General features: G+C 38.7%; 1 protein-coding gene across 2 annotated transcripts; it reads left to right on the top strand.

Annotated features, from left to right (window-relative positions):
- The first annotated feature begins 4,278 nt into the window (after positions 1-4,278).
- Positions 4,279-18,806, top strand: LOC145779940 (zinc finger protein 704-like). 2 transcript variants are annotated; one of them, XM_082591628.1, is made up of 9 exons: positions 4,279-4,471; positions 4,919-5,064; positions 5,307-5,420; positions 11,658-11,770; positions 12,242-12,936; positions 13,154-13,303; positions 13,428-13,631; positions 13,863-13,963; positions 16,142-18,806. In XM_082591628.1, the coding sequence occupies exons 1-9, from the start codon at positions 4,415-4,417 to the stop codon at positions 16,251-16,253; spliced, it is 1,692 nt and encodes a 563-aa protein (XP_082447754.1). In that variant the 5' UTR covers positions 4,279-4,414; the 3' UTR covers positions 16,254-18,806. The 2 variants fall into 2 exon arrangements, with proteins under 2 accessions (XP_082447754.1, XP_082447755.1); XM_082591629.1 differs by having other exon boundaries at positions 11,658-11,780; positions 12,249-12,936.
- The last annotated feature ends 307 nt before the right edge of the window (positions 18,807-19,113 follow it).

The raw sequence follows: 19,113 nt of genomic DNA, 5'->3' as shown, positions 1-19,113 counted from the left end.
TCCTTGATTTGGTTTTCTCCGTGTGTGATTATTGTGTCCTCAAGCCAAGTAGTTGAATGAAGTATTTTGCAGCTGTTAATAAATGACAAGTCTGTTGAATTCAACAAGCGAACTTGGATCGAATTTTCTAAATGATGATAGAAGATGCGTTTTCTGTTAGGCTCTAGTGCAGGGGTGAGGAACCTTTTTAGTATTGCGGGCCACATAAAATGAGAAATAACACAGGCGGGCCACTAAAATTTTTGAAATTTTATTTACAGATAAAAAATGCAGCGAAGACAGTTAGTAGACAATGATTTATTTCACTTTTACAGCTAGTGGGATGGCTGAAAGCTTTTATTTTTCGTGAGTCGTGTGATATCTGCTGACACGGAAGATGTTGCAACTCTTAATTGGAACTCAACTCTTAATTGCAATTCTTAATCTTCTATGATGGATTAACTAGTCATAAAAGGCCATTCGCAATACCAAGAATTCACACCCTATTCTTTTTTGAGCTGTTGTTTCAATATATTTTGGGTAAAGAAATTTTGACGTGGGCCACATGGAACAGTCACGCGGGCCGCAGGTTCCCCACCCCTGCTCTAGTGCGTAATCACCACAGATGTTGCAGAAAATATTTGTGTTACTGAGACAACGTCTTCTTGATGTTGTAACCATAAGCGCGCTAGATTCCCCCCCCAAAAAAAAGCACAATTCTGCTGCTTTGATTTGCACCTACTAGCATTTAACACAGAAAACAATTGCCTTGGCATTGTCTACTTTCATTGTTTGTTTTAGGATGTAATGCAAGAGCAATAATAAAGGTTGTAATCCCATAATGACAGCATTAAAACTATTGCATTTGTGCTACTTTGTAGGGCAAATACAATAAAAAAGTCAAAATCACCGTACCGTAACTTAAAAAGTTGACCTGATGGAGAAAAACTGATTGCATTTTCGAAATCAGCGCCCCAAAGTTAGTCTAAATCAATTCAAAAACTGCCGGCACCAAAAATTGTGTCGGCCAGTGTTATCAGAGTGGATACGCGATTTAACGTGGTCGACTCATTTAGAATTATTATAGATATACTTTTACTGAACAGGGCAATGCATAATAAGAGTATAATATATTTGAGCTTCCGGAACGCCGTTCCGGACAAGTCAACTTTTTGATCGAGCTTCCGGAGCGGCGCTCCGGACCGTTCCGGCTGAAATCCAGCCCTGATCCTAGGTGAAAAAGTTACCAATTTCAATACATACAGCGATGTCCGGTGGTATGTGGCTACTCATAATCTGGAAGTCTGCCGGGCCGCCGGTGGTGGGTATGGGAATGGGGGGCATTTTTCATGGCCCAAAAAATGCGCTAGGTCAGCTGAAATAGTTACCACTTGAAACTTAGTTGGTTGTAAAGTAAATTGTTTCTAGATGATTGTCTGGTATGTGACAGACATTTTCAATGGTGTGGGGGCTCTGACAGACAAGTTTTATACCCCCCAAAATTTGCGCTAGGTCAGCTGAAAAAGTTACGGGATAAAACTAACTGATTATTAATCTGTGAGTGTTAAGCTTCACAAAAATATATGTGACAGACAAATTTGCTGGAGGGTGTCCCCTGACAGACGACCTAAAGTAGGTGACCCCCCTAACTGAGCTAGGTCAGCTGAAATAGTTACCGGATAAAACCAATTGAAAATTAATGTGTGAGTGTTAAGCTTCACAAAAATGTATGTGACAGACAAATTTGGTGGTGGGTGTCCCCTGACAGACGACCTAAAGTAGGCCTAGGTAACTCCCAGGTTTGCACTAAGTCAATTGTGATAGGAGGGATTTGTTAGCTGTGCTTTTAAAGTACGGTATGCTAAGTAACACAACGTGATTTATCTACTTCATTTGTCTACACAAATAAAAATAGTTTCAGTGCAAGGAACTATATCAAGCGTTTTTGCATCTGCTTGGCTCACTACAATCTCAGCCAGTAAATCAACCGTTTCCTACATTGGTTTAACGTCTGCAGACGTTGAATCAATTTAAAAAAGGGTTGATTTGCTGTCTGAGATAGAGAAATCCGGTTGGCTTACTTTTAGCGAGTTTGGTGATTGGAATTTTACAGCTCTAGTGCAAGCTGTTAAATTAGTTTGAAAGGGATCATTTGCTTTTGTGTCACAGTGGGCAACGACACATTACTAAATGAAACTACTAAATAAAACCGTACTTGTTGAAAAATCGTGTAGCGTTGTGTTAGCGTTCATCAAATTTTGAAAATCCGTCTGAGATGTTCCTACCTTCCCGTATCTACAGCTTGTACAAGCCACATTTACCTCATACCTCCATCAACACTGAAATAGGTCAATTTAATTGTTAGCCAGTTGAGTGACCATTACCAATGCGTTTACTTTGAAATACAGTATTGCATTATTATCTTAATTTTCGAGGAGCAGATAAAAACGTCTACCATGCGTTCCCAATTATGCCACTGATTAGGTCAATAGATTGGGATTGGGGTTTTCAATAAACTTAATTTTAATCTAATAGAGTTTATAAGAAGACGTGTGATTTTGCGTCTTATTTTTCAGTTTTAAATTAACACAGAAACCGCAGGAGTTGTTCACCTTTATCACTTCGGTGATGTCGGCTGCATTGCCGAGTGTAAATACCACACTTTTACACTTTCAATGATCACACATCGCGTATGTCATTAACTTATGAATGATTAGCTTCAAAACCGTCAGGACTATTTTTTTTTTGTCAAATTCTGTAACATTGTATTTACTTTGCATCACTGTGAAAGTAATTCACTCACACTTATATTTCAGATAAATATAGAACACTTCAACTCATTTTACCGAGAACTTTCTTCAGGTGAATGCCAGCCAACCGGATGCGCATAACTTGAAAGCCGTCTGGTAATTAATACTTTTCTTTGTTGTTGGTATTTCTCCCACACCACAGCGTATCACTGCAGCCTATCACTTGGAGCGTGCTGGAGCAACTGTTCGTAGTTGTGCGAGCTTGTTGTTTGTTGTGGCGCGTGTGTGCGCGCGTCTGGTACAGAGAGACTGAAAAGAGTAGCTGAGCCTCTCTTTTTGTGTTATTGGCAGTTCTTTTCACTCCCTGCATAAATATATATGTGTGTGTGGGTCAGAGTCTTGCCATCACCACTCTTCCTTTGTGTTTGGTAGGACAGTATGTTTGTTGTTTACTGCAATCTGGACAGAGTGATGTGTGCTGTTTATCTCATTATTGGTACCGATTTCAGTAGACTGATTACTTTTGGTGGTAGTCACATGTGTCATACAGAGAAGGATATGCGAGTAGTAGACAGTAGTATTATTCAGTTTAGCTGCAGAATTACAACAGTTGAGTTCCGAGCTTTATAGTGGCTCCATTGAAAACAAAAACATTACTAAATAAAATTTCGTCTCGTCGTAAACTTGAAGCTGGTGTACAAGTTTCCGCCCTGGTCTGAAATACCACAATGTCATATATTGAAATCGATCAAAAATATAGGGTGAAACTACTTTACCTTTGCTTTACTGTTCATACACTTCACTCTACATGTCTTGGTCGTTTCCAATCATTGTTTTATATCACATTGTACCATTTATGACCAGGGTGGAGACTTGTACACCAGCTTGGTAAACTTTTTTGGTTTTGATTTGATTTCTTTCAAGTTGTTTGGTTTTTACTTCTCGAAATCAATTCTTTTGCAGAACAAACAAAGTGTCCTTTCGCTTGAGATAAATCTGTTTTGAATACCTTTACTGCATAGTTTTACCGGTTTTACGCTTACTTTTTGCGTGCCAGTGGCTGCATTTTGAAAGATAGATTTTCAAGTGCCAAGTCTTGAGGTTAAAAACATACGAAAGCATGAGCTTGCCCGTGTGTGCTATGACGAAATGTTTACGGATTATTTCTGGTGCCCTATCCCATTTGATTTTAATGTATTTTTCTCATGTGTAGTCTACTGCATTAATAATTTAGTGTTGGAGTCATCCAGTATGCAACCTTTCTTCTTGTGCCTACGTCATTTACAGCAACGCACGTTCAAGCCGTCTTGGGGCGCCACAATGCTCTCGTGACTTTGCCCGAAGTAGCTGTATCTAGTAACTACCACACCAGCCCAGCCTTCATAGGTTTTATCGACCTTTGTCATATCTTTATACAATATGAAAGCGTGCGTTTTAATCCGGAGAAGTAAGCTTGAAAAATACGAATTTCGCCAACCCGATTTCAATTTCGAATTCATTAGATTCATTGAAATTGCGTCATTATTGTGAATTTTTGTCTTTCAGAAGTGTAGTTTAATTTGTTAATCAGTATCTCACCAAGTTGTTTTTGATATTATCCTGTAAAATCAACTACGGAGTTATTAGCGACGATACTCTTACATTGTGGAGTTAAACAACAGAATCATTTGTGTGTCTCTAAGGATATGATTGGTACAAACTTCAGAACTGCTTCGGACATCCACCTGCAACGGTTTCAAAAAGTAAACACGAATTTTAATTTTCTTCATGATTCATACAAATACAGTGGTCCCCGCTTGTTAAGCCCACCTCCAAACCGGACGATTTTGGGCTTGTTATAGGGGTGGACCTATCGAGGAACAATTCTTTACCACTCTTATGCATTCATTAATTCCGGACCCGACCAAATTGGGCTTAATAAGCATGTGGGTCTATTAACTGTGGGCTCAATAAGCGGGAACTACTGTAATGTCAATTTTTAAACATGGTCTTGTTGAAGCCAATACAGTGCTAGACTTATAAAGCTAGGTTAAATTTTGATATTTACTTTCAACTTTGGCGGAAGGCTGACGTTGCAAATCACAAAACTACCACCCATGATGTCATTCTGAACTCTTGAACGGCTGCATAATAGGTATGTCTCTGCCGGTCAATTGCCTGTCATGTCATTTTAAAACTTTGTTTTATAGGTCTTTACAACACACAACGGGAGAGAGGTCGGCGGTTATATACAGCGCTATCAAGGTGACGAAGTATTAATTCGTATCCCTGGAAATATTGAGGGAAAAGAAATTATATCAAGAAAGCCGGACCAGATACGTCTGCTTGACAGCCGGTAATTACTCTTACCGAGTGATTTGTATACAACCATAACGTTTTTTGCTGTAAGATTGTAAATCGGATGCTGTTTTGGATACTTGCCCAGACGGATCCGGCTAGCAACATTTATTGGGTTTTTGCTGTTGTGACGTTACATAATTAAGTTTCAGTGAAATGTTGTCACAAAATTTTTTGCTGACTGGAGAAAACTAATTAAAAAATAATTTCTGTATGACCAAGCAGTTTCCGATTGTTTAGGAAAACTCAAAAACTTCAGACGTCAAACCCAATGGAATACAGGAAAATGTCCGAAGAAAGCAACCTGCGCAAGTGTCGAACCGTGTCAGCCAGCATCGAGGTGCCACAGCCGGGGTGAGTAATTTTTTACTCAGAAAGAAAATTTTAACGTTTTCACCTCACTTCGCGACGTTGAAACGATGCAAAAAAGGCTAATTTAACTGACTGGGTGATTTCTTTGGACTTTCCATCGTTTCGACCTACAATCATTTAATTGTAACTTCGGGTTCATTACGCCAATTGCAAAGGCACGTTTTGAAGACATACCAGAATTAGTTGGTTTTGTGCCAAGGTTTAGTTCCGCGCTTGTTGCAGTAGCTGTAGGTCTATGTGTCAGACTAAAATTTCTACATCTTAGGTTTTTAGAATTAGATTATAAACCAAAAGATGAAAGACTCTTTTGCGTATCTGCACATTCAGTAGAGCGCCTCGCCCGGTTACATATTATGTTTATTCGTCAACATTTTGTTTTGAAAATATTTCGCAACTCTTTTCCTTCGGTGTGGCGTGATGTGTTGTGGTGTCATTGTGATATTCGTCTGTCACGCCCCTTCGCGTAGCCAATCATTTCCCAACAGTGCTTCTATCTGTTGAACTATCTCCAATTCTGCATTTGATTGCGGTTAGTATCTTGATGATTTTATTACGCAATGAAAGACTGGTTCCGGATTTATAGAACCTTTTTTTAAATCTTTTTGTTTTGTTGTTAAAGCAAATATTTTTCTAACGAAATCTTTGGCTTTTCTAATTTGTTTGTGTCAGAAACAGTCTATCTTTACTCCGCTAATGCTTTTGCATAGTGGATGTTTAATACGATCAACTTGCATTTCTTTTCTGTTACATTTGTAATATATGGCAGTACTTTGGAACGAAGATAAGAGTTAAAAAAAAACAAAAAATGTCAAGCTTATCCACCACATCGTGATTTTTGTCAAGATCAATTTCGCTCACCTGAATCATGTCATGTTGGTTCATTTGCCAAGGAGAATCGTGTAACTGTAGACTGTAGGCAGTAGTTGAGGAAATCCCCTCATAAACCAAGTTCTTAAACGTAACGATATGCGCAATTTTTCCATTTAATTCAAAGCCGGGATGGTAACGCGGTTCTCTGTTCGCTTTGTTGAAGCGTAACCTGTGACGAAGTATCGGTTCCTCAAAGTCGGCTTTTCATAAGTGATTGTGCTTTTGCGCTGTTCGTTCGCACGCATTAGCTTGGTAGTAAACAAATATTGATATTTTCTTGCGGTGCGTACCGTTTTGAATAGATTTCTTTTCAGATTCTGCAAGTTGTATTTTCATAGTTTCTGTTCGATAGTCTATTGACTGTTACATTAGCACACGTAAAGTTTTGAAACAGTCGCCCTTAACCCAAATTTGGATTGATGTCATGTTCAACTCCAAATCGGTAAGTTAGTCTGTAATAAAACTGCAGCTTTTAGTTTAGCCGATGTCGGTGACGTTTAACTGTGTATCCGTAACTGTAGGAAACCAACGTTTGTTGAAGAGTTGATACTGTTTCCTGCGAAGGCTACTGTTTCACGGCCACCAGCAATAGCAAAAACGTCACGAAAAACTTACCCTTATAACTTGGTTGGTTGTTTGAAGTGTTTGAAAAACCTACATACACGCAATGCTATAAAAGTATAGATGCTTTTTTGTGTTTACTGATTTTCTATTAATAGCACTTTACCTGTAATTTTTTGTGGTATTGTTTGGTGTAGCATTTTCGTCTGAATTTGCTTTCTTAGTCTTTTGCTCACCTTAGGTTTAGAGTTTCCATTTTAATTATTTCCATTACAATTTTGTGTGTTGTAGTTTTTGCTTTCCAGTGTTTACCAAGTTTAATCGAGTCGCTGCGTGTTTGAAGATAAAATGTTAGCAGTACTTTGAGAATATTTGACTTCTTTTATTTCAACATGGAGCGAATTGGCCTATGGCTGGGATGTCCAAAGTCCGGCCCGTGATAGGTTTTTGTATGGCCGGCTTGTTGTTGCACAATTTATTACTTTTGGCCCGCAGACACACAGAAATCATACAAATTCAACTTAAATTTTTAAAAAGATTATTGAAGACAATATTTCCTGCAGACATTTTCTTGCTAGCAAATTCAACGACCGCTTTCGAGATTTTTCCGCAGTTGTAAATGGGGTATTGCTATTCGCTTATTCTGCTTGAACCCTGATGAGGCTCCACGTGTAGCTAATTGAGCTTCTGTCATGCCGAAGCGACAGTAACATCTTTCTCTGGTGCCTTTTTACCAGCGGCTCGATAAAAACAAATTTGCAGAAATGTGAACGTTTTCCAAGAAAATGTTGACCTTGTTCGGTTCAACATACTTGTGTGAGCAGACGTTCTCTGTTATGAATTTGAACAAGAACCGCTTGAGATCAAAGCTGAGCGACTGCCACCTACGTAATATTTTACGCTTATCTGTCACTCGAACCAGACTTGACCTAGGTAGGCTGTAGAAATCAAGACGTCAGTTTCATCCTTCACATTAACCTTAACCCTAACAGAATACTTGAAACTGCATATTGCTCTGTTGTATGAAAATTACATTAAATAACACGATATCACTATACTGTAGAAAGTGTAGATGCAAAACTTTTACGCAAAATAACTGTCTGAGGCTGCTGGTGCACTTTTGCATTATCAAAATCTGGCCCGCCTGGGAAAAAGTTTGGACACCCCTGGCCTAAGCTAACTTATTGCAAAATGCATGGAAATTCTTCTATATTATTCCACGGAGTTAGTTGGGTAGTCACGTTGTTTCTGCTATATTTCAAAGTTTTACAACGTTAAGTTTGTGTACACATTTGACTGAACTGTTGTGTTGAGTTTCCAGTTTGTTGCTGCTGCGGAAACAAACGCTGTCTTTTGACTCTTCAGGTAGCTGACGTTTAGCTGTTTTGTACCTTGCATTAACGTTTGATCGATGTAAAGGCCAGGTTGGAATGTGTTTTATTTGCTCGTTACTCATGGTTCTACTTCCAAGGTTTATTTTTGTCACTTGTTGCGTAACAATGAGTCACCCGAGTTTACTGTGGGCACTGATTGGAAATATACAAGCTAACCAAGCAAAGTTCAACTTGTGGCTTTGCTTCAAGGCAATTTTCACCAATTTTGGATCTCATGGCCAGATAAAATCATTTTTCATTGATTAAATATCGTTTTTTGAATTTCTACTGTAATGTAATCAATTACGTGTCGTCATTTAAATTAAACTTTTTAATTATCAGTTTGGACGTTATGTAAGCTGGCCTTATGCTGCATATTTCTGTGTAAAATCATGTTTTCAGAACCCAGTTGTTTGTATGAAAGCGTGTCTTTATTGGCTTCAAATTTTTCACTCGTTTGAAAGGGGTTGGAACCTTTGTGACCATACCGAAAACTCTTAGCCAGAGCAATTTTACCATATTTTTTTAGGATACGTTCAAACAATGCGCAAACTTAAAGTTTTATCGTATTTGAATCATTTCAAAGATTGTGCAGCTTTACATGGCAATCGGTAAAACGTTAAAGTTCTTGTACAAACCTTTCCACCGCCCGGTTCCTCATTTGTGCTCGGTCATCGTGTTGTCAAATAAGATGACGAAATTTTAGTCACATGGTTGCTCTTGCGGTTGGAACGTTCATCACGTGACTCATATTTTATATCTCCCGTGAAAACGAGCCGCGTGCGCGCGCACACACTCAGACAAAGAAAGCACCAAAAATCCCGGTGTCATACGTCACCAATGGCCGCTTCAATACAGGAATAGAAGGCTGTTCACTTTCCCTCCCAAATATGTGAATTCCCGCGCTTTAGAAATATTAAATAAATCACCTACTTACTTTTTGTCATTGAAATTGCAGATTGTTTCTACTCTCACTGTCTCACAGCAGTTCCGTTTGGAAATTAACTATGTGTTCCAATCTTTAAATTTTGAACTTTGTATCTTGTTATAATTCAACATAATTTACGATATTTCAAGAACTTTTGAGTTCCACTTTTTTGGAAAGTTTGTTGTTGCGCTAAACTTTTTTGTTAACCACAAAAATTCCGCTAATTTATCTTATCTTATCACTTATCTAGAAAAGGAAAACTACTGTCTTACTTGTGTGAATGTGGGAGTGTGAACTTATCCGAATCAAACGTGGCATATCTTTTGATTTGGCCTTACCTTGGTTTGTGTTACACAACAGTGTGAACACTTTTCTACTTTTAATGACTATAGTGAAAGACGCGTACTTTTATGTAAGTATCGCTGTGCTGTGTGGGATTTGTACAGTTTGTGCTAAGGTTTGGGTTCGTGAGCTTTTGCTATTGGAAACATTTTCATGGGATTTTGGATGCAATTAAATAGAATTTATTACATTGTATAGGAAATGTACTTTAAATGCGTAAGATGCAACAGTCACGCAATTATAATTGGCATGACAAACGACTTCCACCAAATGGAAATTTTTAAACGTCACCGCTTCATTGAGATTGGCATATCATCCCTACCAATTGAATAATAAAGAAGGCGTCAATGGACATGTGAAAATGATTCGGCAAAATAAACGTGCTCGCATGAGATGTTTGTGACTCGTTTGGATGCCGTTGCCTCGAGCAATGTTTGATACGATTGCAATTTCAGCCGGAACTATTCGTATTTGTTTTTCGCATAAAAAGTTATCACGACGGGAGAGATCGTTTGTGATTTCGAACTTCTGCGATAAGTATGCGCCCCAAGAAGCCGAATGGATTGATTTTCTGCGATGCCAATTCGAACACCAAACTGCGTTGTTTAACGTTAATTGAGCGTTGAATTGAGTTTTCAGATGGCGTCGAACAACAGATTTTATTTTACCGCAACAACAGCAGCATTGCAAATTAACTTTTGGACTTGCTTGCGTAAGCATACTTAAAGGAATGCGAGTTAGTAGTGTAGGCATTATTACTACTAAATATAACTTCGCTTGGTGACGGATCAATAATTGTAAATATAGCACTGCTACCGACATGTTTGCACACGCAGCAAATTTTTACCGAGATTAGTTTGTGCGGAAGGTTGGTGTTTGGTCAGCTGTGGCTTTCTGGATAAAACCGCCTGTACCTCGCACATTGCTTTCTTGGATCGTTTCAACGCATAGATAGCCATTTTATAACGACGTAGATGTAGCAAATTTTGTTGACCTGGTTGTTAATTAAAGCAATCTAACAGAGTCTATTCTTGGATGCCCCTCTTCAGCCATATCATTCATCATAATCATTATGTTGCTTCCTCGTATTGAGGGTTGGATGCAATACGCCATTGTTCTCGGCAGTAGTAGTTCCTGCACTTTCATCACTTAATTTTATCCATTTGGTGATGTTTGTTGTCCAAATCATTCTTGGTCTGCCTTTGTTTCTTTCACCGTTTATCTTCCCTTCTATTAATGATCTTTGTAACGAGTTTTGCCTTATTGTGTGTCCGAAATACTTCAATTTTCTTCTTTTGACTATTTGTAAATAAATTTTGCTTAAATTGAAATGGATATTATACTTCATCGTTAGTGATCTTTTATTTTCATGAAATTTTTAACATTTGCCTGTATGTCCATTGTCCAGAGCTCGAAGGCATCGATCCGTTTATCCATTTTTTTGGCACTGTTCAAGTTTCAGACATGTATAAAAGGGTTGACCAGATATGGCATTTAATATCCTTTGACGATATGATAAATTTTAACTTTGATTGATTAAAACATTTTTCATTTTTCAAAATGTAGTTCTTGCAATTTCTATCCGTCTTAGAATTTCATGGTCACACCTCCCATCTTCAGTTATTAAATGTCCAAGATAGATTTTTTTTTACTTTTTGTGTATTTTCATTGTCAATTATAATTTGGAGTACTGGAGTGTGTGGTGATTTTGAGATTATCATTGATTTGTTTTTTTAGTGTTAATTTTCATATTAAATTCTTTTCCAATTGAGTTAACATAGTCCAATACTTCTTGAAGAACTTCTTGTGATTCAGCCAGAACAGTATCATCAGCATAACATAACAGAACAAACCTATCATCAGCAAAGCGTAAATTTGTTAAGTTCAAACCGCCAATATTTACCCCTTTCACATCATCAATGCGTCGAAAAATCATTTCTGTATATAAATTAAAAGACATGGAGAAAGTACACATCCTATCCTTGTCGTACTTCACGCTTGATATCAATTCCTTTAGACAAATCGCTTTCCATACAAACAAATGCTTTTTAATTCCAGTACAAATTGATAATAAAACGTAAGTATTTGCCATTCATACCTTTATCTTTACCATTAACAATGAGGTAATGAGTTGTTGACTTGCAGACCTCGAGTTCGGAGAACATCCGAAGAGCCAACCATGACAGAGCTGATGGCTGCCATGGTTCTCAGCAGTTTATCTTCAAGTCCTGTCTTCCACAATCCAGATAATCTCAAAGGTACTATAAAGTACTTTAGCCGTTTGTAAAGTCAGATGTGTTTTTTCCTACCAAACACGTCAACGACAAGCACTGCAATACTGTACGGAAAAATAGAATTATATTTTGAAAATGTTGAACCGTTGTAAGTTTGTCGTGCGTTGCGTTAAGTTTCATTATTTGTATTCGCTAGGTGCATTGAGTGCTAGCCTCTTGGTTCTTTAAGCGTGGGTTCGACACCTTATCGGGTAATACAAAAGACCTTTATGAAAGTGGTACTGAATTTCGTCTCAGTTTAGCACTCAGCACTAAGAGAGTGAATTGTGGGTAATGATGTTCTTGGCTGTGCTAAACCGGTTTTCTTTGTAAAATGTTGAGAATAAATCCTCATCAGCAATTGCTGCAGCTCTATATAAAACAGACATAGTTGCAGTTACTAAGATCACGTAATCGTGGAGCGCATCAGTCGCAATAACTACACGTATATTTCAGCGTCAAGTCTACAAAGTTTCGGCAGCAGTGACATGGGAAGTTGGAGTCAGGATTCCCGTCACACATCACCTTCACGACAGCCTCCCTCAGTCGGAACCCCACAACGAAGCACTCACATGCGAGCCTCCCCCCATATTGATCCCAGAGAAAGAATTTTCAAAGAGCAAGAGCGAGCACCTAGGTCCTCTACTCCTGAAGATGTACTTGATGCTGAATCTGGCACAATCTTGCTTCAGAGATCGACTCCTACTCCAACTAAAGCCACCTTGGGGGATAAATCGAAAGACATGGAAATTTCAGATGAACCACAAGATCTCCGCGTGCCGAAAGTTCATGTGGAACACATCCTCTCCCCGAGACCTGCATCTCACTCTTCTCAGGCTTCCTCTTCATATTCAGAGCCAGGGCGGTTGGAAGTTGTTATGGAAAAAGAAGAAACATGCCCTAAAATTGAACAAGGCGTTTCGATACCCATGGCAATGCCTTTGGCGCTGACTCCACAGATTCCACTGCCTTACTACTTCGCGCCGGGACTTTTCCAACAGCCGTTTCCTGCCAGCCTCCCTGCCGAGTTCAGATTTCAGCTAGCTGGCACCCCTCCCCGTCGTTCCCGGTCACCAGAGGTTGGATCATCTGCCCCAGGTTACATCGACAGCAAAATGCATCGGCATCTTCATAGGGCTGTCCCTTACAAGGTAAAGCACACATGCTTTTATCGATTGTTATGATTCACTTTTGAATTGTTCTCAAATCTCCCAATAATTGCTTTAATATTGGTTTTTCTAAACAGATATCTTTTTTAAATTTCTTAAATACATTACCACGCTGTGTAAGCATCGATTGCAGGCATAGTCATTGGTATTGCTTAATAACCACAGCTTGTAAAAAATGCAATATGTTTTGGTTGTTTAGAAAAACGAAGATGCTTCAGTCCCGTCTCCTTCCGGAGGCAGCAGCCCGTCCACATTATCTTTTGGATCTGCCCCATCAAGTTATTATAACTTTCCCAATCCACCTGTGCCCGTTGCGAGTCTGTCCTTTTCACCATCACACCACGGGAAAGTAAATATACGACGTTTCTGGATGAGCTTAAAATTGTTTATGTTTTTCAACAGTGTTAAAAGAAAAATAAGTTTTCAGTTACATTTTTATTTTTCACCTTAATTTGTTTTTCTTGATTTTCCAGCATTCTCGATCGCCTCTGGCTTCAAAAACTTCTCCCTACACATCGCCGGCCGCAAACATTCACAGCAACCCAATATCTGTCCCTTCCAACCCTCCTCGCTACTCTATCCTTCGAGACAGCCCATATCCAAACGCTATGCACGGACAATCTGTCAACGCCCCCAACACAAAGGCTTTCTCCTGGCACAGCGGCGCTTCTGCTAGTGTAAGTGGACGTTTATCGAAGCGATATATTGTTTGCTGCTTTTTTGCTTAGAATTGTTTTGATATAATATTGTGATGATTGCCATATTTTCATTCTTACTACAAAATTATGTTGTCCAATGCATGCAGCGATCCGATTATTATTGATATCTAGAATTGCGCTCTCTTTACAAATATTTTTTCGCTCTTATCATGTTAACATGAATTGATAATAACAAATGGACTTTTGCAGTTTGTCCCGAAACCTGTTGTTCAACAGAGACAACCATTGCAACAGACCTCGTCGACAAAAGCGACTTTTCCGATGTCTCCCAAGTCTGTGGCAATGGGGAGGTGAGTGTTGTTACAAACAGAACGTTAGTGTCGTGGTGATGTTTATCGACGTAACTCGACATTTTATCTTCGATTTTGCGGTTACCTCAAGCGATGGTTTCTGTTATGACCTCAGTCAAAGTTTAAACAAAAGATGTGTTGAATGGCATGAATCCAGAAAGATAGCAGATTTTTTAAAACTTGTTAGTAGGTTCAGTAGTACAGTTATTTTCAACCGGTGTTCCGAAATACTACCAAAAAAACGGTTAAAAACCGGAACTCTAGTGTTTCGCAAGAATTTTATTAGTTTAACTAGTGTTCCATGAAACACCGATCGAAAATCAATATCACCAGAGCTTCGCGTTTGTTTTTCTGCAATTCCTGTCCGAACATCACTTTGCGCTCTTCCATACAGGCCCAGATATCGCACTGATAAAATCTGAAAGTGACGAAATTGTTGTGTTGTTTATTTTATTAAATTATAATAACATTTCGTTTGGTGTTTCGCAAGATTATGTTAATGCATAAAGTGTTTCGTGGCTCAAAAAAAGTTGGAAAACACTGCAGTGGTAGGCTAGATCAGGGTTTCCCAAAGTTTTTTGGGCCACGGACCACTATTTGTGAAGCTGTTTATTCGCGGACCCCCAATACAAAGGTAAAAATAAATAAAACCGAGTTTTGTTTATTTAAAAAACTGACAACATCAATGGGACTGCTTCTTATTGCACAAGTCATCAATTCTCGGAGTTATTTGTGAAAGGCAAACTTGTAAGTCAGGGTCCACGGAAAGTCTGTACCTGTATTTTGTCTTCATGTTGGAAGGAGCTAAAAATGCTGTCTCACACATGTAGGTCGTGGCAAAAGGCAATAAAATTTTAGCTGCCTTTGCGATAGCATTGGGTATTCTTCCACAACACTCAACCAGAAAGATGCAATAGCTGTTCGATTAAAACTAAGCATTAAAGTTCCATCAGATGATAATTCGGCTATTTCTTCTTCTTTGCGTCCTGGCAGATCAGTCTTTGTAACAACAAAAGGGTTTAAAATCCAGTCAAAATCCTCATATCTCATTTAAAAAAGTACTTCTTGAAATGTGCAGAAAGCAATTCCAAATGTTGTATAACGTCAGAGAAAATCAACTCTGTATTAATTAAGGGTTTGTTGGTAATGTAGTCTCACAGAACAGGAAACATAATATGCACAACATTATCATTTATCCTGGTTTTCCATATGTTGAGTTTCTTTATGAAATCTGCTATTTTGTTTGTTTGCGGCAATTATCTTTGACAGGGTACGTACTGTACAGTGTACATTGTACAACGTATATGTGTGACTTTTTAATTTCTTGTCATATCGCCACGGACCACCTGTGCAGTGGTCGCGGACCACCAATGGTCCGCGGACCACAGTTTGGGAAACCCTGGGCTAGATGATATTTATTTTTCAAACTTCTCAAAATGAAATTTCAGTATTGTCTTCTTCATGTAAACTTATTCGAAACGCTGGTTTTATTGCAACCATACGAATTCTCTATGAGCGGTTGTTCGAAATAAAGAAAGTTAATTCGGGAAATCAAAAACGCAACAGGATTGTGCGGTTTTTCATTCCGACATTAGCTCGTAAACTTGATAGTTCGAAAATCATGGTGCGAGACCGCTCCCTTAAATTTTCTGCGCTGAAAGAATCCCGGGTGCAACATTTCGTTTTCGACTGCACCTCGAAACGAAAGTTGTTGGTTTCCGAAGCGAAAGTCTACAAACTAAATTCGAAACAAAGCCAAAGAATTGTACGCCATTCTGCTTACACCACTGACCACACGTCCCATTCATAACATCACAATGCCCGCTGGAATAGTGTTGAAATTTGGCAGCTGGAGTGGTGTACGGTAATATGCTTTTGTATGTAAATTTCTGGCGCAGTCAGCAGTTCTCATTTCTCTTTTGATTCATCATGTGCCGTCATGGTGGTTGTTTCTCGGAAGCCAATCGCGTGCGATTCCTGATTATGACGACATTTCAACCTGTTGACAGGAAATCTTACCTTCTGATTTTTTATCTTCTGATTATAAGACAAACCTTCTGATGAAAAGATTAAAATGTTTTCTCTAATATTTTAGAAGTAAATTTCTTCCAAGGTCGGTTGCTTTAAGAATAATTGCACAGCTCAGCTTATTTATAATGATCGGATGTTTACTTTCAGGAAAGTGCGCGGAGATGGAAAAAAGTGCCGCAAGGTTTACGGCATGGAGAACCGAGATTTGTGGTGTACCGCGTGCAAATGGAAGAAAGCCTGCCAACGCTTTCCAGATTGACATGACGTAGTTTCAAGGACACCTCCTTCGGGTGGTGGTTTGTTTGGCAGAGGTACCAACAGTTGCGCTGAGCACAGAGAGGGCGGCAATGTATCAACCGGTTTAGTTTTCGTTGCAAGTGTAGCAGCCAAGCGGTTTTGGAATAATTTGGACGTAAAATAAACATTTGTTATGGGGTCACAAAAGGCAGATGAAGCCATAGAATGTTGAACTTTGCCCCACTGTTGGTCAGCGCAGTGCCCCGCCAATTTTACCTTCAGCGTAATCCGCTTAGTTTTGTCACGCATTCCGTTATTTAAAGATAAAAATAAGCCTTGAGCTATCGATAAAAGTGAATGAAATACGCGCCAACCGTCGTTTTACATCGTTCTTACGTAACTAGACGTCAAAGTTTCATTTCTAAGCTCATACCAACGATTTCCACTCTTCCTTAGTGACCTGCGGTTGTTGTTCAGCAATCATTTTTATTCCTTGTAGTTTTACCAAGAAATTTGTACTGCGGCTGTTTGAGTATCGATATGACGCCATTTTATTGCTTTTCAAGCCCTCGTATGAGGCTAACCAAACTTTTCAACGTGATATGATGGTTCTGACACCCCAAAGCGTCATATGATACTGGAACAGCCTCGAAGTCTGCCGATAAACCACTTAAACTTTTCGAAACAAACATCGATATCAATTCATTCGTAGGAGGGCATTGCTGTTTGAATTTACGCGCAGGTTCTTGCGCAGCACTGGCAACAGGCGAATGTTTGTGTGCTTCGAATATCGCTTTAGAATGAATTTCTTTGCTCAGTCATCGTTTTGAATTTTTCACTTTTTATTTTAAAACTCTTACAAAAATGTACAAAGCACTTTGGTTTGATGAATATCTCTGGACAATAACATGCCTGAAATTGAAACAAACATGGAGATTTCATCGGTTGATGAATTCGTTAAATCATTCGTTGTACAATTTCCATCACCCCCGCGTGCGACATGTAGCTTGACGTATGACGTTTTGTAGCAAGTCTGTGAGTCACGACGTTCCGGTTTGTTGTTTTCTCTTGTACAAAGTACATTATCACGTCGCTAGTTTGAACGCTGATTTATCTTTCGGGGTTTTATCGTGTTAAAGCACTTCTGTTTCAGTCGGCAAATCAGCTTTTTTTACATGATGTAAAAACGGATGATTTCGTGGTTGGGTTTGCCTGAAAATTACTTGTGCTTTTTCAATAACAAGTGCTGCTTACTTTTTCGCATGCCAATGTCACATTGGCTCAACGTCTACGCACGTCGGTGGTTAAACGAATCGATCACATTGTTGAAACCAACCTGTTGACAAAATCAGGCAATTTTTAATAAATTCGACCTCTACAGACGTTGGATTGATACAAACATGTCTCGTTTTGTCGACTGGGTAACATTTGGTTTTGACGTTTTTGGAACGTTTATCCACTGTGTAACGGTACAGTTTTAGATGACGATGAATAATCTTGTTATGGCGTGAATGCATACTTGATGTCTTTTCTAACGTTGTTTATATCGTTAGTGTATATGCTGTGATTTCACTTGTTTTCTGAGATATTTAATGTTCTTTTTTTAATTCTCTCTTTCTCTGTATACATTTTCCACACATTCTCCCAATTGTCTAGCCTACTCCCCTTACCGCTGATCACTAGTTTACTATCCCGCTGTGGTGGCCAATAAAACCAGGGCTGTGGAGTCGGGCGAAAAACATACGACCCCGACTCCACAGCCCTGAAGAAAACGCTGTCTCAGCAAGTATGTCAGTCCTTTTTTTATGTTTAACGTCCATAGACGTTATATCAATGTCAAAAATGACTGGTTTGTTGGCAGGGATGGAATAACTCCTCTCATTGGGACAAAGCGCGGTTCAAATCGTATGACGCCATTTCTTCACTCCCCGCGTGGCGTTTTTTCCCAAACTATAAACTGGTTTTGTCACCCCCAAGTGATATTTGTTCACCTCCCAATAAAAACCAAAGGAGTTCATTGATTAAGCAAGTTTCTTGCCATTCAACTTGTGAAAATGGTCTTGGGAAAGAATATTTGAGGTTATTTTTCTACGAGTGATGTAATTTTTTAAACTTAGGCATCTCATTTTGAAAGTGAAGATTATAATGCTAATCACGCCAAATTAGTTCCGCGCTTAAATCAGCTGCAAACGTCATTAAATAATTACTAAAACCAAACGATTTTTTTTAATCCTTTGTAAAACTGGAAACGTAAGACCAGAGTTCATCTTTCTGATGATATTGCCACATCTCACCTTGTGAATTTTTAATTTCTTCAGCCATTGCTTCGTTTCAACCTATTTTTTTTAGCGTCTTTATATTGTAGAAGTTGCATAATTTTTAACTACTTTTAGTGAATTCAATAAGGTGAACTTTCAAGGTAACGAAAGAATGTTTCCATCCTTTTTGTGCATTTCTTTTCTTTCAAGTGATGCTATACATAACAGTATTATGTGTTGGTGTTTTTTACAAGGTGGTTTATTGTATACTTTTACTTTATAATTTTCGCTTGTGAATAAAGTCTTATTACAAATTGTACAAACATGCTGTGTGTATTTTTGAAATGTTTATATCTATCAGCAAGCTAGGAACATGTGAATGTGCTGCACTTTCACAGCAATGTCGCAGCGCAAGATATTTTTAGCTGATAAGCTTAAATACGATTCTCAGAAAAACTACCGTTAGGTCTCCCTTTTCAAGAAATAATATAGCGGTTTGATATTCACTCATGAGAATGTGAACAAACACATTGTTTGATTGAACTCCTAGTTGACCTATCGTAATTTCTCTAGGTCAATTCCTAGTTGAGATCCTTCGCTTGCAAAGGGAGGGGGTGTTGCGAT

The sequence above is a fragment of the Aplidium turbinatum genome, chromosome 11 (genome assembly GCF_918807975.1).
Source record: "Aplidium turbinatum chromosome 11, kaAplTurb1.1, whole genome shotgun sequence".
NCBI classification, from domain to species: domain Eukaryota; kingdom Metazoa; phylum Chordata; class Ascidiacea; order Aplousobranchia; family Polyclinidae; genus Aplidium; species Aplidium turbinatum.
This window is presented reverse-complemented; position numbering and strand designations above follow the sequence as displayed.

Coding starts and splice junctions, on each gene's coding strand:
- LOC145779940 (XM_082591629.1), top strand. CDS start 4,415: ATGATTGGTACAAACTTCAGAACTGCTTCGGACATCCACCTGCAACGG. Junction 5,065..5,306: donor ATACGTCTGCTTGACAGCCG/GTAATTACTCTT, acceptor CCGATTGTTTAG/GAAAACTCAAAAACTTCAGA. Junction 11,781..12,248: donor AATCTCAAAGGTACTATAAA/GTACTTTAGCCG, acceptor TTCAGCGTCAAG/TCTACAAAGTTTCGGCAGCA.